This window comes from Artemia franciscana, chromosome 10, assembly GCF_032884065.1.
Source record: "Artemia franciscana chromosome 10, ASM3288406v1, whole genome shotgun sequence".
Taxonomy (NCBI): domain Eukaryota; kingdom Metazoa; phylum Arthropoda; class Branchiopoda; order Anostraca; family Artemiidae; genus Artemia; species Artemia franciscana.
Window position 1 is genome coordinate 1,448,399 of NC_088872.1, and position 26,326 is coordinate 1,474,724.

Consider the following 26,326-nt stretch of genomic DNA (forward strand, 5'->3'; position numbering starts at 1 on the left):
AAGGAAAAGGAATTTTTGCGTTTATGATGGGTTTCACCCCCTCGTCAATACCTCGCTCTTTACGCTGAAGTTCGAATTTAGTTCCAATTCTGTGAGAATGGCCTCTGAATCACAAAGGCTGTTTAATTAGAACAAAAAGGTTATTTTAAATTATTAAAAACACTTTAGTGTAAAGAGCGAGGTATTACCAAGGGGGAATATATATACGTAATAATTTATGTTTGTTTTTAATTTTAATATTACTCCTTACTTTCCCCTGCAAAAACTTGGTTTTTTATTAAATTTCTGATTGTTTTTTAAATAGTGCTGGGAAGTCCAGCGTCCTCGTCATGCAAATTCTCTTCCCCCATGGAAAATTCCTCCATGGAAAGATCCTCCCACGTAACCTTCTTCCCCTGACCCCCGAAATCAGAGAACGTCCTCCCTAAAAACAATTTCATGGTGTGATTTTCATTAAGATTCAATGACTTTTAAGGGGTGTTTACCCCTTATTTCGAAAATAAGCCAAATTTTTTCATGCTTTTAACTTCTGATAGATTGGTCTAAAGTTGATAAAACTTATATATTTAAAAGCAACATAATGATTCCATTCTTTTAATGTGTATATTGGTATCAACAATCCGTTTTTTAGAGTTTCGGTTACTATTGAGCCAGGTCGCTCCTTACGTCCAGTTGCTACCTCGAACTGTTCGACAATAAAGTTAATGAATTTTATATTTCTGGAATCAGTATATGTTCTTTGCGTTATTAATTATTGTCGAAATTCTTTTTTTCAGAGTTTTGGTTACTATTGGATCCAGTCGCTCCTTACTCACAGTTTGCTACCACGCACTGTTTGAAACCATGAAAGTGTAACCTTCTTAATGAGTTCCAATACATATTATTAGAACTCTTTAAGAAGGCTAAGCTACATTAGTTGTACCCATATATATCATATATTCCTTCCTCTAACTTCCTTTTCCTTTTCAGGCATGCTCTCTGACAAACTTGGCCAATATCGTTATGTATTGATGGGTGCATTAATCACTGCTATTATTTCACAAACATGTGTTCTGATGGCTGACGCTCGGGTTCCCGATAGTTTTGAAACCCATACCGCTTCTGCCATTCTATTTACAGTCAAAAATGAACCACATCTTAAAGTTCTGCATAACAGCTGGAATTCATCTAGGCTACTTTCATCTGCGAAACTCATGGCATCTAGTATTGAAGGGTGCATGGAAAGAGAAGAGCCCTTTCACTTTTATCCCACAGAAGAAGACAGATCTGCTCTCACTGCAAATGCCACAAAAGAGAAAGAAGCTGTCTTCGTTGGAAACACTGATATTGATATTAGTGATTGTGTGGGGCAAACAAAGGTAGACATCATTGCCTTGAGATTTATTGATACAGAAAGAGATATGCAATATCAGTCTATGCATTTGCGTGGATTTTGGACATATTTTCTAATAAGGGTCTTATCAACTGCGATGATCAGCAGTTGCTTTTGTCTATTTGATGCGACTGTCCTGGCTATGGTAAAGGAGCATAATGGAGATTACGGAAAACAGCGCTTCTTCTCTATGTTAGGCCTCGGTACCATCTCTCCACTTTCTGGCATTCTTGTTGATTGGTTTAGTACCCTGAAAGGTAGTAATTTATATACTTCTCATTTCTACTTTAAGATTTTGTATATACAAATGAAAGTAGCGTTTAGAATGTTTTTCAGAGGAATCATAATTCATTTCAATTAAAGGCCTAGCTTCTCTTGTAAATATAATTTCTGTTTGTCTTGAATTGGTTTTCATTTCCAGGGTAATTTGTAATTTAGTATTAATGATTGCAAAATGAAAGTAGAGTAAGGGTTCCAGCTACGGAAGAAATACCCTTTTTTGGGCACTAAAGCTTGCCTGTACTAAACTGAAGTATTGACCTACATACATAACCACCAGCCCAGACAGGTATCCGACACCTTTGGGTGAATTACCTACATATTCCTGTCCGGACAAGATTAGCAAATGTTCGATGTTCACTGAATAAAAGGTATTAGAGAGAGGTCTATGCCTGTGTGTATGAGTGACAATTTGCTTGCCTCTCTCTCTTTGTGTCTATATGTTTGAGCGAGTGTTTGCTTGTCTGTATTTCAATCTTTGTGTCTTTGTGTGTCTGAATATGTGTGTTTGTATGTGCTTTTGTCTCTCTCACTCTCTCTGCCTGTGTGTCTGAGCGGGTGATGCTTGTTTCTCTTTGTGTATTTGTATATCTGAGTCTGTGTGTTTGTAAGAGTTTTTGTCTCTCTCGTTCTCTCTTTCTCTCTCTCTTTCTCTGTGCTTGTGTGCCTAAGCGGATGTTCGTTTCTCTCTCTCATTTCGCCTGTGTGTCTGAGTAGGTTTTAGCTTGTTTCTTTGTCTGTGTTTGTGTGTCTGACTCTGTGTGTGTTTAGGTGTTTCTTTCTCTCTCTCTCTCTCTGTGCCTGTGTGTCTGAGCGAGTGTTTGCTTGTCTCTGTGTCTGTCTTTTTGTGTTTGTGTTTCTGACTCTGTGTGTTTACATGTGTTTTGTTTCTGTTTCCCTGTACCTGTTTGTCTGAGCACGTGTTTGCTTCTCTCTCTCTCTCTCTCTCTCTCTCTCTCTCTCTCTCTCTTTCTCTCTCTCTCTCTCTCTCTCTCTCTCTCTCTCTCTCTCTCTCTCTCTCTCTCTCTCTCTCTCTCTCTCTCTCTCTCTCTCTCTCTCTCTCTCTCTCTCTGTTCCTGTGTGCCTGAACAGGTGTATGCTTGTTTCTCTGTCTGTCTTTGTGTGTTGATGTATCTAACTCTGTGTGTTAGTAGGTGTTTTTGTCTCTCTTTCTCTCTCTATCTTTGCCGATGTGTCTGAGCGGGTGTTTGCTTATCTCTGTCACTATGCCTGTATGTCTAAGTCGGTGTTTGCATGTTGCTTTGTCTGTCTTATTGGATGTTTGAATGTCTGACTCTGTGTGTTTAAATATTTTTTTCTCTCTCTCTCTGTGCTTGTTTGTCCGAGTAGATGTTTGCTTGTCCCCATGTTTGTCTTTGTGTGTTTGTGTATCTGACTATCCGTGTTTGTAGGTGTGTTAGTCTCTCTCTGTTTCCGTGCCTGAGTGTCTGAGTGGGCGTTTTCATGTCTCTGTGTTTTACTTTGTGTTTTTGTGGGTCTGACTCTGTGTGTTTGCATTACATTTGTATTTCTCTCTGTGCGTTTGTATCCGAGCGGTTGTTTGCTTGCCCTCGTGTCTGTCTTTGTATGTTTGTATAGCTGACTCAGTGCATTTTTAGATATTTTTGTCTCTCTTTCTCTCTGTGTGTCTGAGCACCTGTTTGTCTTTCTCTCTCTCTCTATGTCTCTCTCTTTCTCTCTCTCTCTCTCTATCTCTCTCTCTTTTATGCCTTTGTGTCTGAGCAAATGTTTGCTTGTCTCCGTGTTTGTCTGTGTATGTTTGTGTGTCTGAATCTGTGTGTTTGTATATGTTTTGTCTCTCTCACTCTCTGTGCTTGTTGGTCTGAGTAAGCGTTTGCTTGTCTTCTTGTTTGTGTTTGTGTGTTTGAATCCGTTTGTTTGTAGTTTTTTCTGTTTTTCTCTATCTGTGCTTTTGTGTCAGAGAGGCTGTTTGCTCGTCTCTATCTTTTTCAGTGTGCCTACGTGTTTTAGCAGGTGTTTGGTTATCCCCGTGTCTGTCTTTGTGTGTCTGAATCTGTGTGTTTGTATGTGTTTTCGTCACTCTAACGGTGCCATTGTGCTTTAGCCGATGTTTCTCTTTGTGTGTTGACACAAAGTTTAAACTTTGTGTAGTCTTTTTGTTTTAGGGTTTTTGTCCCTCTCTCTTTCTCTCCCCTCTCTCTCTCTCTCTCTCTCTGTGCTTGTGAGTATGAGCAGATGTTTGCTTGTCTTTCTCAATATATATATATATATATATATATATATATATATATATATATATATATATATATATATATATATGTGTCTGAGCGGGTGTTTGCATGTTTCTATGTCTATATCTGTGTGTTTACGTGTCTCAATATGCGTGCTTGAATGTGTGTTTGTCTCTCTTTCTCCCTCTCTCTCTCTGTGCCTGTGTGTTGCTGTTTGCTTGTGCCTCTGTGAGTGGCTGTTTGCTTGTCTCTATGTCTGTCTTTCTGTGTTTGTGTGTCTGAATCTGCGTTTTTTTATGTATTTTCTCTCTCTGTTTCTCTGTATACCCATGTGGCTGAGCGGTTGTTTGATTGTCTCTGCCTCTGTTCAAGTATGTGTCTTACTGGGTTTGATTGTATGCGTCTCTCTCTCTCTCTCTCTCTCTGTCTCTCTCTGTGTCTGAATAGTTGTTTGCTTGTCTCTTTGTCTGTCTGTCTGTGTCTAACGTGATGTGTTTGTATGTGTTTTTGTCTCTCTCTTTCTCTCTCTCTCTCTCTCTGTATGCATGTGTGTGCAAGGCGGTTTGCTTGTCTGCATTGTTCTCTTTATGTGATTATGTGTCTAAATCTGCTTATTTGTATGTCTCTCTCTATGTATGTCTATGTGTCTGATCGCCATCTTACACGCCTCTGTATCTGTTTATGTGTGTCTGACTCGGTATATTTATATGCGTTTTTCCCTCTCTGTATGTCAATGTCTCTATGTATGTGTGTCTGAAAGGTAGTTTGTTTTTCTTTATGTATGTCTTTTTGTGTCTGACTGGGTGCGTTTGTAATTAATTTTTATCTCTCTCTGTATATATATGCGTATGTGTCTGAAAGTGGTATTTTGAACTTATGCCGGTCTTTGTGTGATTTTGTCTCTGGTGTGTTTGTATGTGTTTTTTTTCTCTGTCTCTCTGACTCTCTCTCTCTATGCATCTATGTGTCTCTCTCTGCATACATGTGTGTCTGAAAGAGGGTTAGTTTTTCTTTATTTCTTTCTGTTTGTGTCCGACTCAGTGTTTTTGTAAGTATTTTTTTTTGTCTCTATCTCTATGTATGCATATGGGTGTTTTTTGTCTTTATGTCTGTCTTAGAGTGATTTCGTGTCTAACTCTGAGTGTTTGTATGTATTTTTTCTCTCTTTCTCTCTCTCTGCGGCTGTGTATTTGAGTGGCTGTTTACCCGTCTCTTTGTCTGTATTTGTGTTTTTTGCGTCTTACTTTTAGTGTTTGTATGTATTTTTTGTCTATTTCTCAGTATGCCTTTGTCTTAGTGGCAGTTTGCTTGTCTTTGTGTCTTTCTCTTTGTGTTTGTGTGTCTTAATCAGTGTGTTTGCGTGTTTTTGTCTCTCTATCTTCGCCTTTGAGTCTGAACGACTGTTTGCTTGTCTCTTTGTCTGTCTTCGTGTGTTTTTGTGTCTGACTCTGTGCGTTCGCATGTATTTTTGTCTGTCTCTCTCTGTGTATGCTTTTGTGTCTGACTGTTTGTTTTCTTGTCAATGTGTCTTTGTTTGTATGTTTGACTCTGTGTAATTTTTTTAAAGTTTTATCTCTCTCTCCCTTGCTCTGTGCCTGTGTGTCCAAGTGGATGTTTGCTTGTCCCTAGGTTTGTATGAGTTCCTCTCTCTCTCTCTCTCTCTGTGGCTGTGTCTCTGAGTAGCTGTTTGCTTGTCTCTGTGTTTGTCTTTGTGTGTTGATTTTGATAATACCACGTGAGGTTTCATTAATGTAATAGAGGATTCTTGTTATGTTATACGAGAGTTTGATAATGTAGTACGAAATTTCTGATAATATCAGACACGATTTTGGTAATATCACACAAGATTTAGAAATACTTGTCTATTTCTTCTTATCAGTTTCACAGCCTATAATCATATGGCACCCTTCCAAAAAAAAAAAATCACTTTACAGAACCAGCTGCTAATAACCAAAAGATTCTGAGTCCAAAAAATTCAGTTCAAAAAAATTCCAAGTAAAAAACAAGAGCTCATATGGCACTTGTGATGAGGTCGAAAGATCCAAGACCTCATATGGCATTTGTCACGAGGTCGGAACCTAAGATTAGACTCGGTACTAGAGTTAATGATTTTGATGTTCTTTGTTTATGGGCAGTTATCACAAAGATAAACTTACAAATGCAGTGTTCCTGTAGTCTCTTGTTGTTCGGTATTGTAACGTTTGTCCCACCAAGTTGCATCCCAATCTCTCTACTCTAAGCGTTTTCAAAATTTTCGGTATCCCCCTCAAACTCCCCCAGTGTCACCAGATCCGGTCAGAATTTAAAATATAAGCTCTGTGACACGATGTCCTTCTAAACATCAAATTTCATTAAGATCCGGAAACATATTCTTAATTGAAAAATACCTATTTTTTTTGTTTTTTAGAATCAATCGTCCTTCTACCCCCCCCCAGATGGTCAAATCGAGGAAGCGACTATTTATAATTTAATCTGGTCCGATCACTGATGCGCCTGCCAACTTTCAGCGATCGCGATATTGATCACGTGTCTAATTTCGGATCTTCTTCATGTAAAAATTGGGGGTGGTCTAGGATTCGAGCCTGACACCTCTCAACCTTAAGTGAGAATCATACCCCTAGACCAGTAAGCCACAGTTAACAAGAACAATCATTTGTTTTATCGGCAAATAAAATTCTTATCAACTGTCTCGTTCGCCTGCTCCCCCCAGATGGTTGAACCGGGGAAAGACTATTTCTAATTTAATCTTTTCTGGTCCCTGATAGGCCTGCCACCTTTCATCGTCTTAGGTTATCAGGAAGTGCCCAAAACAGCAAAACTGGTACCGACAGACAGACAGAAATTACGATCGCTATATGTCACTTAGTAAAATCAAGTGCCATAAAAAGAAAAGTTTCACTACAAAGATTATTTTTCTAATTGAAAAACCACGACTAACATATCTATACTATCTTAATTTTGTATTTCGAAAATAATACAACTGAATTTCTTGTTTTAAGTGTATTTTATGTCATTTTAAGACATAAGAAAAAGTTGAAACATTTTTTTAAGTAAAAAAATGAGAAAAAATGAACTTAAAAAAATAAAAAAGGGGGGTCAAAAAGTTGGGGTAGGGGGACATTGGAGCCATTGGAGGTGGGACAAGGATGACCATTGCTTAAAATATATACTACATTATTAATTTCAACTTTGTGCGTGCTTTGATAGTAAACAATATTTTCAAAGGACAAAAACAACAACAAGTTCTTGTAATTTTCATCACTTCAATATTAAATATTATAATAACAGGACATTGCGTTTATTCAGTGAAGATCGAATATTGGCTAATCATGTCCTGGCAGGAAAATGTAGGTCATTCACCCATAAGTGTCGGATACCTGTCTGGACAATTGTTATTTATCTAGGTCAATGCTCTAGTTTAATATGTAACGCACCCAAATAAAGGTATATCTTCCGGAGCCGGAACACCTTCAGCACCAATGATTCCGTGTATTATTTTCAGTGTAAATATTTCCGCAGAGTTTACAAATTTTCAGACTTTGATCCACATTGATAAACCATTTGCAATTGGGGATCTCATCGGACATGTTAATGTTTAAATTCTTTTGTTGATTAATCAGTAAAAGATCACTCTAGAACCTATTAGATTAAATTATAATCAGATTTGCAGACTGTTTACAAACAGGCCTATTAACAAACTAAATAAAACAGAAAAAGTTTTCATTACGAGCTAAGAGAAAATTATCTGCAAAAGTTTCGCTTGTCCAATCGGCTTTTTATGGATAGTAATAGCTTTAAACACAGGAAAAAATGCCAAAAATTGGACATTTTGAAAGCATTAGCCTACTTATCACACACTCTTTGTTTTGTTAGATTTTTATTTAAAAAAAGACGTGTTTGTGTCCCCTTAAGACTTTCGAAAGGGTTGGTTGTCATTTGTCCTCTATTGAAAACTAAATAAATAACTTTGATTAAATTTTGTAATTTAACAAATTGATTTAGAAAAAAAATATTAAGGAAATAGATAACAGAAACGAAGAGTCAAATAAATGTTACTACATTAATTTTTTGTTAGTGACTTCGAAAACAATTACCTTCTCTTTAAGAAAAGACTTTATATTAATTTAATGAAAAGCTTAATATGAAATCAATAAGAAAAATATACGAGGTTAATTGAGTTTTTTCATCCAACCAAGATTCTTTCAATTTTAACGGGGAGGGGGAAGAGTTTTTGACATTTGAACACATAGTTTGTTTAAGGAGTTTTATCCTGTTTCCCGTGTCATATCTCATTCTCTAGAATAAATTTATAACTGTATTAACGGGTGGAGACGGGGAAAGTGGGGTCTTTGGGTCCAAAACTCTCCTCATACATCTTGAAACTGTTTCAAAAATTTTTCTATAGTTTACTAAATTTTTTTTCGTTCTCGTTGATCAGACCAATAGATTTAAATTAATTTTCACAAATAATGGGTTAGAGGTAATTATTTGGTTAGAAAAAAAGGAGAAGAAAATAACCTTCCTCAAATATGGGGAAACAGTGGAACGTCACATGATCTGCCCCAGCCACGCATGGAACTCTCGGCCAAAGGTTGAGAATCAGAAGTTCCGTACCTGTGTTATGTAAACTATTGCAATCCATTCAAAAAGTTTTTATGTTGTACACTGAATATATTTTAACACTGGACTTCTACAGTACAATGGCCTTGACACTGGACTTACAGATTGGTCTTGCATATACAGTCATTAAAATCGCCAATTTTTGAATACTAGCTTTAATGAGTACTTAGCGCCATCTTTGATCAGTGATATATTTACTTAATGTGTTTTGATGTCAGAAATCCATAATGCAACATTCGCCTTAGATGCCTAATCAGATGGAAAAACCGTTAAAGTACCGGAAATATAAAAAAAAACAGAAAATGGCCCCCTTGGACCAATCTTATGTCTATTCATACCTGAAAACCACAATTTTCTAAGATTTGTGTTTTGGCTACATTAGTTATGAAGTTATTAGCGCAGCACCTAATTTTCGTCACTGTTGCCACGTTGAATCGTGAAGATAAACCACCTAAAGTAATTAGTTACATTTGAAAGTGTTTTTTGTTCTTAAAATTTAAAAATAAGCAATCTGTTAATTCCAAGAGAAAACTACACCGTCACAGGAAGCTACATCTTAAGCTTTTTGATGCCATTTATTGTTAGCTTTTCTTGCTGTTTTTTTTTTCACTCTATTTCTTCTTCTTTTTTAATTTGAGACTCACTACTACCGAAACTGAATAATTACACATAAACATTCCACATTCCTACTTTTTTCATTCCAATACTAAATTCCTGGTTTTTCACAATTTCCAAGAAACATATGGCTATTAAACATATGGCTGTTTAACCAGTCTGAACAGTCAGATTTAATTTTCACTTTCATTTCGTTTCTTTGGTATTTTAAACACCAATTTTGGTAGACAGACAGCAATATTTGTATTTATTAATATGAAAATGGGAAAATTAAACACCAAATTTGCAGCCTTTGAATCCTTCTCGCATTGCAAACTAAGAACCTACAGGCTACCTAATTTCTATACCTATAGTTTACCTATAGTTATAGCTATACCTAAAGTTATAGGCTACCTATAGTTTAATCCATGGTCTTTTTTTCAGAGAAACTAACTAAGGACGTCTTGAACTTGAAGTACCAAGGGCATTAAAATTTTATTTGTTCCCTTGCACCATCTGAGCTCTTTTTATACCTGACACTGTTCCAAATTTTATTTTTTGTCGTTTAAAAACTTTGTAAATTTTTAAGACAATACCATATTTCCGTCGGTGTTGTCATGTTATACGTCACAAAATAAACAAAAATTAATTCGTCAGACTTGACGACGCTTTTGGTTCTTATAAATTCAGGTATTGACAATCTGTTCATTCTAATTGAGAACTACACATTCAGACGACTGCTACATATTCTTGTGTCAAATGTTGTTCAATGCCATTTGTTTCATTTTTCTTCTAATTGGGTATCTGCTACTATGAAAAGCTCCGTAACTGCCTATGGAAATTTGAACCATTAAAATAACTCATTATCCATTTCCTTAGTTTTTTTTAAAGATAAAAAACCGTGGTTAAAATTTCAGCTTAAACGATTGATAATTAAAATTTCGAGCAAATAACAAATACCCTTCTTGGACGCAAAAAGTGTCACAGCGAACAAAATCTTGTGCTTATTCAAAAAATATATAACAGTAAACCAGGTTTACTGGTAATAATGATTAAACAAAATTTTTAATGATTTAAAAAATTAGAAGTGATTTAATTAAAATTTATTTTAAATCTCTTCTAAATTAGTTTGAGGGTTCAGTTTTTGTTGACTACCATGTTACCCTTAAATTCAACACTGAAAAGAAGTTTTTGCCACAAATAAAATTCTGATATATTTTTATACCATAAACAACAGGATAGTCACTAGCTTTATTAAGAAAGATGAAAAAGTTTGGCACACACACACACAAACACACACACACACGCACACACACACCCATATATATATATATATATATATATATATATATATATATATATATATATATATATATATATATATATATATATGTTTTGGTTATATATGCGTGTGTGAAATTCAGTTGGGCTGAAAGCATAGTTAGGCTGAGCACCTAACAGAAAGGGGACCTAGCTATATTTGGACAAGAATGGCCGAAATGAAATTAACAGCATGATTCCAGTTATAGATCTGACTCCCAAAAGAAAGAGAATGAGATGATTATTTCTTAGAGTGTGTTCAAGGTCCGAAGTATTTACATGTCCAATCCTTAATTATTTGATTTTTAGTGGTCCCTTTGGCCAAACTCAATGGAAAACTCCCTACCTACGCTTCTCTCGTAGGTAGGTAAGAAATTGTAGGTATATTCTATTGTCAATTGGAACTATTATATAAAGGCCACACAATTTCATTTACCCACATAAGCCCTTGAGATCATGAAAGCTCTGAATCTGACGACGATTGATGAATCATGCTAGAGTAGTTCTATCAAACTAAGTCTCGATTGCAAGTAAATCATATCGCTGAGCAAATATAAGTAAATATTTGAAGGGAAAGGGATTTTATTTCAATGGTCTGTAAGAGGTATCTTTGAAAATCCTCCTAATATCTTTGTATTTTTCAGGAAGCAGAGATTATTCAGTAATATTTTACCTGTCAGATGCATTACTGATCCTAGTTGTATTCCTTGTCTGGAAGCTGGATGTAAAGGTACTGTGAATATTATTGTACTTTCGTGCTATTTCTGAAAAAGCAGAAAAAGTATGTGAAAATTTATTCTGAAAAAGGTTACAGAAAATTCAAACTGGACTACTTGTTTTTATCCGAGGTGTTTTAGTCTGTTTCTGTTTTTCAAAAAATAAAAGATTACTGATACTTAGTCTGAACCTACCCAACCCTAAATGAACGCGTCACTGCTGGAAAAAGTCCTAGAAAATATAAAGGAAATATAATATGATGGTTTAACACGTAGGTAGTAAATACGTTGAAGTTATTTAGGGACCCCTAGAGCCTCCTATTTGTAACTAAATTAAATGAACATTCATAAGAAAAAGTGAAAACGGATAGTGTAACCAAAAGGAATGAGATATTATAAGAACGATTAAATCTTAAACAGAATACTTCAAATGTAGAGAAATTGCTATAGACGAAGAGTTAAAGCGAAAAATGAAAATAGATTAAGCTAAGAAATGAGCTGAGGAACGGTCTTTGACCCAGCTCGGATCGGATCTGGGATGCTGCATATGTACAAATTGTCATTGGTGGTAGTAGTCAAACAGTTCGTGGTAACAAACTGTAGTAAGGAGCGACCCGGCTCAATAGTAAACGAAACTCTAAAAAAGGGATTTTGATACTAATACATATATCAAAAGAATCCAATTTTTATGCTGATTTTAAATATATAAGTTCCATCAAATTTCTTCTTACTTATTAAAAGTTACGTGCCTGAGAAAAGTTGCCTTGTTTTGGAAAATAGGGGCAAACACCCCCTAAATGTCATACGTTGTTAACAAAAATCACACCATCACATTCAGCGTATCAGAGAACCATGTTGTAGAAGTTTCAAGCTCTTATCTACAAAAAAGTTGAACTTCGTATTTTTTTTGCCAGAAGACCGATCACGGGTGCGTGTTTATTTGTGTTTGTTGTTTTTTTTTTTGAAGGGGTGATCGTATTCACCAAGTGGTCCTAGAATGTCACTAGAGGGCTCATTTTAACGGAAATTAAAAGTTCTAGTGCCCTTTTTAAGTGACAAAAAATTGGAGGGCACCTAGGCCCCCTCTCACGCTCATTTTTTCCCAAGGTCAACGGATCAAAATTTTGAGATAGCCATTCTGTTCAGCTTAGTCAGAAAACATAGTAACTGTGTCTTTGGGGCTGACTTACTCCTCCAGAGTCCCCAGGGGAGGGGCTGCAAGTTACAAACTTTGACCAGCGTGCACACACAGTAATTATTATTTGGAAGTGTACAGATCTTTCCAGGGGGATTTTTTGGTTGGGGGGGGGGGTTGAGGGGAATGAGCTACGTGGAAGGATCTTTCTTTGGAGGAATTTGTCATAGGAGAAGAGAAATTCCATGAAGAGGGCGAAGGATTTTCTAGCATTATTTAAAAAAAAAACAATGAAAAAATAAATATGAAAAGGTTTTTTCCACTGAAAGTAAGGACCAACATTAAAACTTAAAAAGAACAGATATTCTTACGCATATGGGGGGGGGGGGTTATATCTTCCTAAATACCTTGCTGTTGACGCTAAAGTATTTTTATTAATTTCAACTATTTATTATACAGCCTTTGTGGTTCAGGGGTCAATCTTAAAGAATTGGGACAAAACTAAAGCTTTTGTGTAAATACCGAGGTAATAACGAGGGGGCAAACCCCCTCACATGCATAATAAAAAATATACTAATATAGAAGTTCGTTACGTAATTTAATTTCTAAGTTACGTATATTTTTTACTAATAAAAACGTTCGTTAAAAATTAAAAATTCTAGTTGCATTTTTAAGTAACCGAAAAATTGGAGTGCAACTAGGCCTCCTCTCCAACCCTTTTTTTCAAAATCGTCTGGTCAAAACTAAGAGAAAGCCATTTAGCAAAAAAAAAAAATTAATACGCAAATTTCGTTTTAATTATTCATTTGCGGAGAGCCAAAATCAGACTTGCATTAATTCAAAAACGTTCAGAAATTAAATAAAAAACAAGTTATTTTAACTGAAAGTAAGGAGCGACATTAAAACTTAAAACGAACACAAATTACTTCATGGCTGAAAGAGGCTGTTCCTTCCCCAACGTCCCGCTCTTTATGCTAAAGTTATTTACTGTTCTATAAAGTAGAATTGAGAGAAAGATTATAATTGAGAGAAAATTACATGGAGTAATTTTTGTTCGTTTTAAGTTTTAATGTCGCTCCTTACTTTCAGTAAAATTAACTTTTAATTTATTTTATAGTATGGTAGGATCAGTGGTTTTAATGGTACTAGTAATAATGGTAGAAATACCACCAGAACCAAGATTAGTTGCCTTTGCAGAGTTGAAGAATCGTTTGGTTAGAGTAGTAGTTGTAGTTACAATAGCAAAAACAACCACAGTAGAAGTAGCAGGGGTAAGTTTAAACATAGTAAGAGGAGCTGCAGTAGTATTAGTTAGATAGGATCCGTTGTGACAGTACTATCTATGGACATAACTGTTGTGGTAGTCGAGGTAGAAGCTGCATTGTAGGATTTGCTGCGGTAAGAGCAGTACCTGTTTGAGTAACTGCAATAAGACTTGTCACCATAAGTTGTAGTGAGACAGACATTTGTAGGAGCAGTCACGGTCGAATTAGCAATGGAAAACAAACACAACTTAGAAACAATGGGAAATATTCCCAAGACAGTGGAAATCAATTCAGTGAATATTTTGGCCCTATGTCCAAGAGCTGTCTTCAGCACAACATCCGAAAATATATATCTATATAAACTTACAGTAAAATGTGATAATTAAAACTTGAAATGTTTTACAAGACTTTGTAAAAACAGCCCTAGCATCCTCACTTCAACAAAGTTCAACCATGACTGGTAAATAAAATAATTTGAGATGATAAATTCATTAAAAAAAAGAACAAAATAGTTAAATACAAGTTTTCAAAGCTAATCATGCTTTTTTGGCAGCTTGCCTCAAATACCTTTTTGAAACTGGTTCACTACTATTATAAATTGGTTTAGTAAAATATTTTGTTGGATAATTTTTAATTTAATTTGAGCGTAAAGAATTTAGTGAATGCTCCACCAAGTCCCTATTTAAAGAAATATTATTATTTACTTTGATACTAATTTCGATTAACTTCCAAAGCACCTGTTTTATCCCCAAATCATTACTAATGAGAGAAGATTTTCGAAATGTATTGTGTGGGAGGGATTATTAAATATATAATGATATTTTCGAAATGTATTGTGTGGGAGGGATTATTAAATATATACCAAGCTAAAGCAAAATCAAAGGAGTTATTAGAACTATTAGAAATTCATGCTTAGTCTACGTCCTATTTATGCTGGTGTAGCCCTTTTTCGAGATTCTGATGGGTTATGCCAATATAGGAGTTGCCACAATCGCAGTGTATTTGAAAAACCCCTCTGTGGAGAGTAAGTGAGGCTTTATCTTTACCGATGTTTAAGAAATTTATGATTTGAAAATTATTAGTGAAAACTACATAAAGGTCTAATTTTTTTGTGCAAAAATTTTTAATTTTGTTGAAATTTTTGGGGTGTACGGAAGACAGATATTATTTGAGAGCTTATCAGGAGCATGACATCGTGACATATCTTTGATTTTGTCGGGAATATTATTGAGAAAAGGAATGGGGTATCCATTACCGAAAAGAATACCTCTGATAAAATTTATTTTTGCATTTATATACGAATAGAAGCAAATGTACAGGGCATGATTAATAAGATAAGTTACAACCGCTTTGATTTGAATTAAAATGAAAATATCTTATACTTTGCGTTGATTTCCTAGAGATAGTAAAATCCAGTTTATCAGTATTACTAATAATTAACACATCTAAAAACGTTATTTCATTTTCAATTTCTATTTCTAGGGTAAACTGTAAATTTCTATCATAAGTATTAAGATGATCTAAGAAGCCCCAAAGTCCAATTTCCCCATGATTTCAAAGTAAAATTACGTCATCCATGTAGCGAACCCAATAGACTTGTTTTAAAAATAAGAATTTAATGCCCAATTTTCAAGGTTCTCGACATAAACATTTGCCAGTAGCCCGGATAGATATACTCCCATGGATAACCCATTTATTTGCTGATAAAAGGAATCACGAAACTGAAAATACATAAAAAAGTTATTAAAAATTTCAAACTAGAGTCATTAAAACTTCACAATTAATTCCCGTGGCTGAAACATCGATTAAGTGATACTTTTCTTCTCTTTTTTTAATAATTGCTCAGAAAATTCCACATCTATATTCGTATACATGGAAACAATGCCAAAACTACTAATTATTGTGTTTTCAGAAATACTTGTTTTACTAAGTTTTTCAACTAAATCTGCCGAATTACTAATATAGGAATTTCAGGCATACAGTAAAGGTTTGAAAGCTGTGCAAAGTCATTTTCAATACTAGAAGAGGGGACTTTAGTACATGCTACGATAGGTCTTAAGTGAATACCTTGTTTATGTATTTTTGGTAAACCGTAAAATTTTGGAGAGAAACTACCACGGGGGAAATTTATGATTGTGGGGTGATTTTAACTTTCTGTTTTAGTTACTTTAATTCATTTATAATATTAATAGCAAACTGATCAGTAGGATCATGAGTTATTGTTTTATCTGTAGTTGTGTCAATTAAATGTGAAAGGATTTTGTCATCATAGTCTGTCGTATCCATGACAACGAGTGAATTGCTTTTGTCTGCTTTGGTTATTATAAAAACAGAATGGCAAAATCAGCCCACAATTATAAAAACCCGAGATAAAACGAAGAGGTATTTGTACTCGCAAGAGTAGCATAGAAAACAAATTTTTAGAACTTTATTTTTCAAACTTTTCAGAAATTGGTGATTTACATGGAAAATTAAAAGAATAAGGTTTTACTGTATAAAAATTAAAACCAAAGAAGTGTTGCAAAATCAAAAATGGTTATTCTTTACACCATTCAACTTATCATGCATTTAAAGGAAGATGCGTTAACATTCATAGCGTCGATGACCAGTGGCAGGCAGATTTGGTTTATATGCGGCAGTATGAAAGTGAAAATAATAATTTTAATTATATTCTTATAGTCATCGATTGTTTTAGTAAACATACTTATATTCCTTTATAAGATAAAACGGGTAAGGAAACTATTAATGATTTTACGGATTTATTTAAAAAATATAAAACCTAAGAAATTACAGACAGATAAAGGTAAAGAATTGGTTTTGAAAAACGTTCAAGCACTTTCTTAGAGTCATGAAGCTCAAATTGTTGAACGGTTTAATAGAACAGTCAAAGGGAAATTATGGAAATGTTTTACTCATAACGACACAAAACCTTGGGTATATGTATTACCCTGTTTTGTTGACAAATGTAACAATTCTTCTCATTGAGCCATCAAAATGAGGCCAATAGAAGCGAATAAAATAGGAAATGAAAATATGGTGTACGTTAATTTATTTCGTGATGGCAAAGTTCAAATACCATCCAAAAACAAATTCAATGCTGGTGATTTGGTTAGAATTGATAAAAGTAAGGATGTTTTTGATAAAGGTTACCTATCAAATTACACAACTGAAGTGTTTCAAATAGCTGCAGTGAAACATACAACCCCTATAACGTATGAATTGTCGCATAAAACTGGTGAACTCATTATTGGTGGTTTTTACAAAAAAGAACTCTCGAAACCTATTCAATAAAAACTTTCATTTTATAAATAGATCCTATAAAGTTGAATAAATTGCTGGAGAGTATAGTAAAAAGTAGAGACATACAAAGAAATATAGTTCGAGAACATGCCCTAGAGCAAGCTGGATTTCGAGACTATGCTGAAAAGTTGGGTGCTATAATCGTTCAAGCAAAAGGTAAAAATATAGATATAATTAGTGATAAATTACATGAAAATGACACTAATTTAAGACGACGAATGTAAAAACTGGATTAATCTTCAAGCGATGCAGCAAGTTTTCAAGCATGCAATCAAGCGCAGGATTTTCAAGAATTATTTAAAAAACAATAAGAAAAAAATTTCAACTGAAAGTAAGGAGCAGTTTTAAAACTTAAATTGAACAAAAATTATTACATATAAGGGGTTCATCTCGTCCTCAGTACCTCGCTCTTTACGCTAAAGTATTTTCAGTAATTTCAACTATTTATTCTCCAGCCTAGTGATTCAGGGGGTCATTCTTAAATAATTGGGACAAAATTGGAGATTTAGTGTAAAGAGCGAGGTATTGACGAGGGGATGGACCCCCTCAGATACGTAATAATAATATAAAATACATAAGTAATAATAGATGCTGATCAATAAGAAACTATTATTGTATACAAGACAGTATGGTAGTGGGGTTTGTAGTTTATTTAAAAATATTATCAATTCACAGACGTCGATAAAAATAGAAAAGAGGAAGCTCGTTCCATGTATAACACTATGATTAAACCTTGACTGAATTATTTAAAAACAGAGCGATTGAATATGAAAAAGATTGCATACATTATAATCAAAAAGAGTTAAATGATGTGAGATCTCTAAAAGATATAGTTTCAAATAACAAGATGATTTTAGAGATTGGATTTAAACTAAATCCACGGTGATACTTTTGTTGAAACCACCAGTGGCAGTTGAAGATCAGCCTCGACTGTTTGAAAATCTTTGAAAGTTTATTTAATATTTTTTCCGTACATAAATGGCGGCGAATCAAGTAATTGCTCCTTATTGGAAAATATTTGAAAAGTCTATTATTGATGATTCTACAACCAAATATGAATATACAGAAATTAGAGAAAACAACGTGAACGTGTCTCAAGAATAAAATTAAAATTTCATTTAAAAAATGTGGAATCTTGGATTCTTCCAAGGGATTGTTATCTTTATGCAAAAGTGAAAATAACACGATTACATGGAACAAATATGCGAAGTAATGATAAAGCTACTTTAACAAATAATGAATTTCATTTGCTCAGAAATGCTAAATATACTATCAGTGAAAAATGTATTGAAAGTATTGATTATGTAGCTGTAACGACTACTGTTAAAAATTCATTAGAAATTTCAGATGACTAAAGTCGAAGCGCAGTTACTAATATGCTTTGTTATGAAGATAAAACCCAATCCGTTGATTCTTTTCAAGCAGAAAATGATTTTGAAAGCACCTTTACACCTCTTGCAGCAGGTGGTGGAACAATTACAACAAAACGAAATAACGCTTTCAATGGGGGTTTGTTTAAAAGATTGAATAAAACAAAAGAATGTCACGTGGTTAGTATTTATTTACTGTTACCACGATTATTAGGATTTTGTCAAGATATTAATCGGGTTTATTAGAGGCGTTACATTTCAAATTATATTAAAAAGAAACGATTTTTCCAGTGTGACTATAAAACCTGGAGCTCAAAATTTAAAGTAGATATAATGCATTTATCATGGATGTTACAAATATTACATCCCAGTTTACCCATACCGAGTCAATAAGAAGCTGGATTAACGAGGAAGGCAGAACAATTAAAAGCTGGATTAGGAAAGGGCAGCTCATTTGAATTAACATGGGAAGTAATACCTGTAATAAAACGGATAAAGAATTAACATGGAGGGTAGTTATTGAACGCTAAGATGCAGCTAAAGTTGTTATTTTGTTACATGAATCTGGAAAGGTAACGGTTATACGCAAAACAACATGGCATTTGACCATATGAACACTAATAGAATTGAAGTGATAGTAAATGGATATAAATATCCAGAAGAAGATGTTAAGTGTGATTTCAGGGATTCTAATGAGAAATATCCTAACCCTTATCAACGATTTTTACAGTTAAGATATAAACATAAGAATGTTGATAGTGGAACAATTGATGGTTAAAATGATTTTAAAATATTACAACCTTTATTTTGTTTTGATGTTTCAAAGCCTGAATTGATTATTTATCGAAGTGGATCAACTGCTAATATAGAAATTAAGCTTTTATTAGATCAAGTACCTACTAATCCATATAACATTTACTGCGTAATTTTCTTAGAAATAAAAGCAATCATGAAAGTCTGATAGTAAGTTATATGTTGATATATAAATTATTTTCGATTTAGAAATTTGTTCAATAAAATTATTTACTAATAAACGGAAAAACGTTTAAGTGAAATGAAAAATGGAAAATAAATATAATCGCACTATTATGAAAGAAGATTTAGAGATTGGAATGAAATACCCGATTACATGAATGAAATGCGTTACAACTAAATATGGAAAAATCGTGGTCATTATTGATTTTAAAGGTGAAATGGTTGATCTATTTCCCCTTAAGTGTTTTGATTCTAAAGCCACTGATCTTGAAAAGAAAATTAAAAAATTAGATAAAGGTATGATTTTAGATGTTATAGAAAGAAAAGAGAAAGATAATAACAATTATTTAGATATTGATATTGATCTATCCACTAAAAATTAAATCATATTAAATTATTACATTTTATGAGTAGTATAGGAAAAATGGAATGCAATTTTTATTTTACAAATTCGTCAAATTCTTATTTCATTAGACCTGTTTTGATATTAAAATGGTGTGAATTCAATTGAAAATGGGGTAAATTGATGGGGTGATCTAGGTGGGGCGTAGAACCCGTGTTCACATTGTGAAAAAGTATAAAACTGAGACCAACTTTGATATCCAAGGAACAGTTTTCACGTTGAATGTAGGTATGGATAATGTTTAAAATATCCAATTTTTGATGTTAAAATGATGTAAAATAAATTGAAAATGATGGAAATTGAACGGATGAGATAGGTGGGGCGAACCGGCCATTACTATACTGATCCTCTAAAGAAAATACCACCCCCCCCCTCTTCCCCCGATAAACACCCCCCAAGAAAAAAACAGAGAAAAATGAGGTTTTATAAATTTGAACATTTTCTTTGAGTTTTTTTTATTTTCCTGTTGATTTTTTGTTTTTGTGTAGTATACTCCACACGCTCAAGTTTATGCTCTGTAAACTCAAGAAGAAACCGGTTTCTTCATTTGTTTCGAACAAAGTTTTCGAACCAGTTTTGAATTCTTGTCCTAATTCTTTAAGAACGATTCCTGAAGCACAATGGCTGATTTATTAAAATAATAAACTTTGTTTTAAAATTCTCCTAAAACTTCAGCGTAAAGAGCGAGATCTTAAGGAGGGGGCTAAACTAACTAAATAATAGTTTCTGTTCGTACTAAGGTTTGATGTTGCTCCTTACTTTCATTTGAAAAAAAAATATTTAAAAAAATTAAATATCAGATCGTTTTCGAATAATACCGAGAAATCCGGCCCTCTCTCCATGAAAAATTCCGGTACTCGTTTATTATACGCCAATAACTCAAGTTTTCGATGTGTAAAACTCGAGAACAAACCGGTTTCTTCGTCAGTTTCTTCGTTACTTTAGAAACAAATTTGGACTACATAAATTGCGCATTATGGAGAGAGAGGGGGGGTAGAGTATGGAGGGTCTGCATACAAAATGTGTTAGGTACAATTATTCTGCATATTATGAAGTAAGAATTGTTTTTTGACTTCAAACTGTCCAAATATATAACCCCTCCCCCCATATGCGTAAAAATATAGCCCAAATTATATATTCCCCTTCTATTCTGTCACTCGTCTTTGTCTTGTCTCACACTAAGCTGGAAAAAACTAACAAAGATACAAGATAACAAAACGCAAACTCGTCACTTTTGATGGGCATCACTTAGTATAACAATTACTATCTATTTAGAATCAGAATAAAAAACCGAATTCTTTTGATATATGTGTTGATATAAAAGTTCCGTCTTTTAGAATTTTGGTTACTATTGAAACGAGTCGCTCCTTAATTTTAGTGCGTTACCACGAACAGTTTTATATATAGCTATTATAAAAATATATTATAAAGAATTTGTTTTGCTTCATTTCAATGAGACTTTACACTTGAAGCTTAATTAATTCTCTGTGATGAGTAGGGGGGAGGGTACTGCCTCCTCACAAATCGCATTTTTTGGCACATTCTTGTGAAGAAAGTTAGTATCCTCAGGTAACTAATGACGGAGGGGGAAGGGGAGAATATCTTTATTCTAAGTTGCATTTAAAGACTAAACATACAAAATAGATTCTGTGTGGTAGCAGCTCCCCTCTTAATGCAATCAAATAAAAGCAAGTTTTTTCAACTGAAAGTAAAAAGCAACATTAAAACTTAAAACGAACAGAAATTATTTCGTATATGAGGGGGTTCGCTCCCTCGTCAGTACCTCGCGCTCTTTGCGCTATAGCCCCTGAATCACAAAGGTCGTTTAATGAAAATAAATATCTCTTTTGAAAGTACTAAAACTATTTCGCAAAAAGAGCGAGGTATTGACGAGAGGGCGAACCCTCTCATATACGTAACAATTCCTGATCGTTTCAAGTTTTGATGTTGCTCTTTACTTTCGCTTGAAAAAATTAGTTTGTTATTAAGTTGTATTTAATTATATTATATTCAATTTTATAGTCTTTATTTAATTACATAATACAAAATTTCTTCAAGTGATATTAGGCAAAGACATTACAACTTAAAACGCGAAGAAATTATTCCATATGTGAGCAGGAGGTCGCCTCATCTTTATACGGGTAAACTAAAAGGAAAAAAGATTTAGAGAAAGTTTGTAACCCATGTATATAGTAATTTTTATCTTATCTTTTAAGGCTGAGAAATCTCAAGGATCATTTCTGAGGAATCTTCAGCAGCTGGTGAAAATACCCGAGATACCCATTTTTCTCTTATTTATGATGCTACTAGGAAGTAACTGGGGATTTACAGAAAATTACCTTTTTATATTCCTCTCTGATGAGCTGAAAGCACCAACCTATTTACTTGGTAAGTATTGTGAACTTAGTGACTTTCTAGCACATTTACGCCTTCATTTGGGTTTTTTTTTCTGGGAACAACATCATACTTCGCTTGTTCTGCCTGTTTTTTTTTACACCATTGTCCATAAAGTCTGTAATTGGCAAGATTCCAAACAATCAACGTGGCTGCTTAATCTACTTCACAATAAATCTGAAGTGATTTTAACAAAAGCCCTTCCCAAAATCATAATTACGCCCCTTGGTCATTTAGAACTTTCTTTGCACACTTGGATTTTCCCCTAGATTGTCTGCTGAATATTTTGACATCATTTCATTGCCAGTAATTTTGAAATTATTGAGAATAGTTGCTTTATGCTTTTTCCATGAAACTCCTCTATTATCAACCCGCATTTTTTGAAAGCAACCCTTGATTAATCCATCAATTCTAACTAAAGCTACTTGAAAAAGATGCTGTTTTTTCAAAGCTAAGCATATTATTTAATCTCTTGATTCTTTTAGAATTTTGACCTAGATTACCCCTTTATGCTAAGGCGTTAAATCTCCTGTCTATTCCTGATAAATTCTTATTGTAATTTAATTGAAGGATATCCAAACCTATTCTTTTTTCTAATCGTCATAATTCTGAACGAAAATGCTTTGCTGAAACCAGTAATTCTGTTAAACCTATATTTCTTAGTTTACTCTTTAGACACATTTTCTTCATTCTTTCCCTATTATTTATCATATCATTTGCCTTGTCCTTTAATTCCAATTTAATGTACAACGATCTACAAGGTAATTAAACGGCAAATAACAGTAATTAAATCTATCCACAATTTTGCATTTTTTGCATCATGTCAAGTAAGGGTAATTGCCCCCTCTAGAATTTGAAAAACAATTTTTCATTTTTATTTCGTACCTCTTTCTAATTTAGCTATGTGCTATATAAAAAACGGCGAGACTGAATAATTGGTCGTTTTTATTTGTCACTCCTGAGTGTCGTTTTTGCTTCACAGCTATTAAATAGTACTGCACTCCTGATTCTCCTAAAATGGTGACCAGTAGAACTAATATTGTTTTATGTAATAATCATTTAATGTTTTACGTATGGTAGTGAGTTTTTTATCTGTTCGTGAGCAATTTGTAGTCCTCCCTAACGGAGATTCATCAGGTTTTACCTTGATTTCCTGTGGAGCACCCCAAGGGACTAAATTGGGTCCTTTAGCATTCTTAATTTTTTTTAACAATGTTTTACCAAACTTTGACAACACTTTTAAATTTACGGATGATTTGACATTACTTAACCTTTGTCAAACCTCAAACACTTTGGGCGTTAAACTTGACTCACTCATTAACAACTTTAAGGATGTTCTTGACGTTTTTATTTGTCACCCCTGAGTGTCGTTTTTGCTTCACAGCTATTAAATAGTACTGCACTCCTGATTCTCCTAAAATGGTGTCAGATTGACACACAAAGCACCATAGACCAGTAGAACTACCTTTTCCGACAAACCCCATAAAATAAACATACAGTCCCTTGGCTTGAACAACAAGGGAAATTAATTGACTTGGAAAACAAGGGGGTTTAGCTGTAACCACGATATTCTGTATCTAAAGTCTTTTTTTCCGTACTTCTTCTCCGTAAATAGTGGGGCACTGAAATATCATAGAGAGCTGCTTAATGATTAATTTTCAAGGAAATTGCTACATAATTATGTTGCCTTTTTTAATTAACACAAAATAATTTTTTTAATAACTTTAATCGTTGTTGGAGCAGTAGCTTCAACTTAGTAAATCGTGGTTGCTACGATAGCTGCTAATTAAGAAAATTAAGATCTATGGTTACCCCCCGTGTTAGACATATTTACTCAAGGCTGTTCTGTGTTTGTTTTATTTTGTTAAGAAAATCGAAGACAATCTTTGCCCCCCACCCTCCTACATTCTTGTGAATCGCCCCCACTGTTCATATGATTGTTTTCATAGTTGAGAGTTACGATCAGTAGCTAATTATATAGGTAAATTTATTACGGTTTATTGTTAACCTCTTTCCTTCGAAAAAGATTGATGGAATTAAAAATTTTATAAATGTATGAATTATTATTTTTTGTTTCAGTTACATGCTATGCAGTTTTATTGTGTTAGAAAAACCTATGGAATTTTTTTCGTTTCACGTTTTCACACTTTTATTTATTATAGAGTATACTTGTTGTTTTTTTTTTCAGTTTTTTTTCGTGTTCTGTTTTTTTTCTCTTTTTGTTTTTGGCACACCCTTGCAAGCGACACTTTTGGTGTTCTACCGATTGATTTTGTCTGTAATTTTTGATAGTAAAATATTATTACTGCTACTACTACAAACTACTTGAACATTAAATTTGAAAGCGCCAGTTCTATTAATGTAAAGTTTTGACTGTCCTGCAGTGGCACAGTGGGTTTGACCTTAGCTTGGTAATACGGGACCCAGAGATCGAATCATGCTGCAGGAATGCACTGCAGGGCCGACGCAGGGACCTTAGTAGTCAAGAAGCGTCGTTAATCCGATACATACATACATAAAGTATGACTGGCATTTTGTTAAAGAGAAAACACCAGTTCTCACAACTGTTAATGGCTGTTTGGGTCGCTAAAGTTCCTAGGGGATCCAAAATAAAAAAGCTTTTTGCCAATTGGATCCATCTTACTTCTTCTCACATATAAAAATGGCAATTTTCTAAGATTTTTCTTGTCTTCATACCAATTTATGAAGTTTCGGGGGCAATAACACATTTTAGTCAGTGTTGCCACGTTAAACCGTGGCAATAGAAGGCAAAACTACTGAGTAGAATTTGACAGTGCTTTTCGTCCTTAAAGTAACTGTTTATTTCCAAAGACTGCTACTCCTTCAAAGGAAAGCGAGACCTTCTTCAGGTGTTTGATGGAACAGGTTTAGGTTCTTCGGCCTACTTTTCATATACATTAAATTTGAAGCCTGTTGCTACCAAAAACTACATTACTAGTTACATTACTGACTACATTTTAGTCAGTGTTGCCACGCTAAACAGTGGCAATAGAAAGGCAAAACTACTGAGTAGAATTTGACAATGCTTTTCGTCCTTAAAGTAACTGTTTATTTCCAAAGACTGCTACTCCTTCAAAGGAAAGCGAGACCTTCTTCAGGTGTTTGATGGAACAGGTTTAGGTTCTTCGGCCTACTTTTCATATACATTAAATTTGAAGCCTGTTGCTACCAAAAACTACATTACTACAGAGGGAAGTCTTTTTCATTAAATTCCTATCCCCAATTCCTAAGAATATATATGTTTCCACTTAATCAGTTCAAGCATCATGTTTGTTTGTCACTATCTTTGGTATCTTAATATTTTCAGAAACTGCAATCACAGCATAGATTATAGAAACTCCGATCACAGTATACTGACACATATATAACCTGTGCACAAGTCTTATTTATAATCCTTTTAGGTTTGTCAGTTACAGTTGGATGTTTGTGTGGTCTTCCGTTTCTATCCATATCAAATCACATAATCAAGAGAGTTGGAATTATGCCAATGTTTTTGATGGCATATTTATCTTATGCAGCAAGATTCATTGGGTATAGCTTTTTGCAGTAAGTAATATGCTTCAACTTTTTTAATTCATTTAAAAAAGACTAACAAATAACTGGAGGGTGGTTAAAAATAAACTAGTTTTTTTGCCCCTTTTTCAGCAAAGCAACATATGAAAATGGAACAAAATTTTAAAAACACTTGTTCAAACAAGAATTTTAAATAAATATTATAATATGGTTCCAAAGGTGGCCTGGTACGTGCCACAGTAGGAAGAAGAGTGCCAATTTAAACAAATAACGCATTTTAAGCATAAGTTTTAATAAATAGAATACTTGACATTCTCTACTCCGTTGAACAAAGAATTTTGCCTGCTTAACAGGAGGTCTCAGAATACGCTCTTGGGACTCAGACATTTCCTCTTAGAGAGACGTTTTGCTCCCCTGTTAGCTCAACAACATTAAATGGCTATTAATGGAACATTCCTAAATGAAGAAATGTCAATAATTAAACGGTAACTTATCAGCTAAGTTAATAAAAAATTTTGATTTTCACTGTCAACTGATAGGAAAGAATTGAATCAGAGTTCAAGGTGTGAGGATCTATTTTTGGATTGAACCTGTAACTAATATTTGGTAAAGGATTATCGTCACTACCTGACCCATAGTCAACATTTTCATAATAATTAATTCAGTGACCAAAAGAATTATAATTAAGCGGGTTATTTTGAGACTTGAGTAAAAATTCCCTTGGGAACTGTGAATTATCTTATTGATATTTTCATGGCCTATATATGATATAGGTCAAGATTAATCAGTTGCGAAAATAATTATAATTTCTGATATGTAGACAATTATATTACGAT

At 33.9% G+C, this 26,326-nt stretch overlaps 1 protein-coding gene across 8 annotated transcripts in view; it reads left to right on the forward strand.

The window, feature by feature from the left end:
* The window catches only part of LOC136031641 (uncharacterized), a 196,584-nt gene that overhangs the window by 76,572 nt on the left and 93,686 nt on the right, over positions 1 to 26,326 (forward strand). For all 8 annotated transcript variants that reach the window (XM_065711285.1, XM_065711286.1, XM_065711287.1 and 5 more), the window contains 4 exons: positions 970 to 1,629; positions 11,043 to 11,128; positions 21,779 to 21,950; positions 25,379 to 25,523. In XM_065711285.1, the coding sequence (XP_065567357.1) occupies positions 970 to 1,629; positions 11,043 to 11,128; positions 21,779 to 21,950; positions 25,379 to 25,523 (1,063 nt within the window). The remainder of the gene's footprint in view (positions 1 to 969; positions 1,630 to 11,042; positions 11,129 to 21,778; positions 21,951 to 25,378; positions 25,524 to 26,326) is intronic.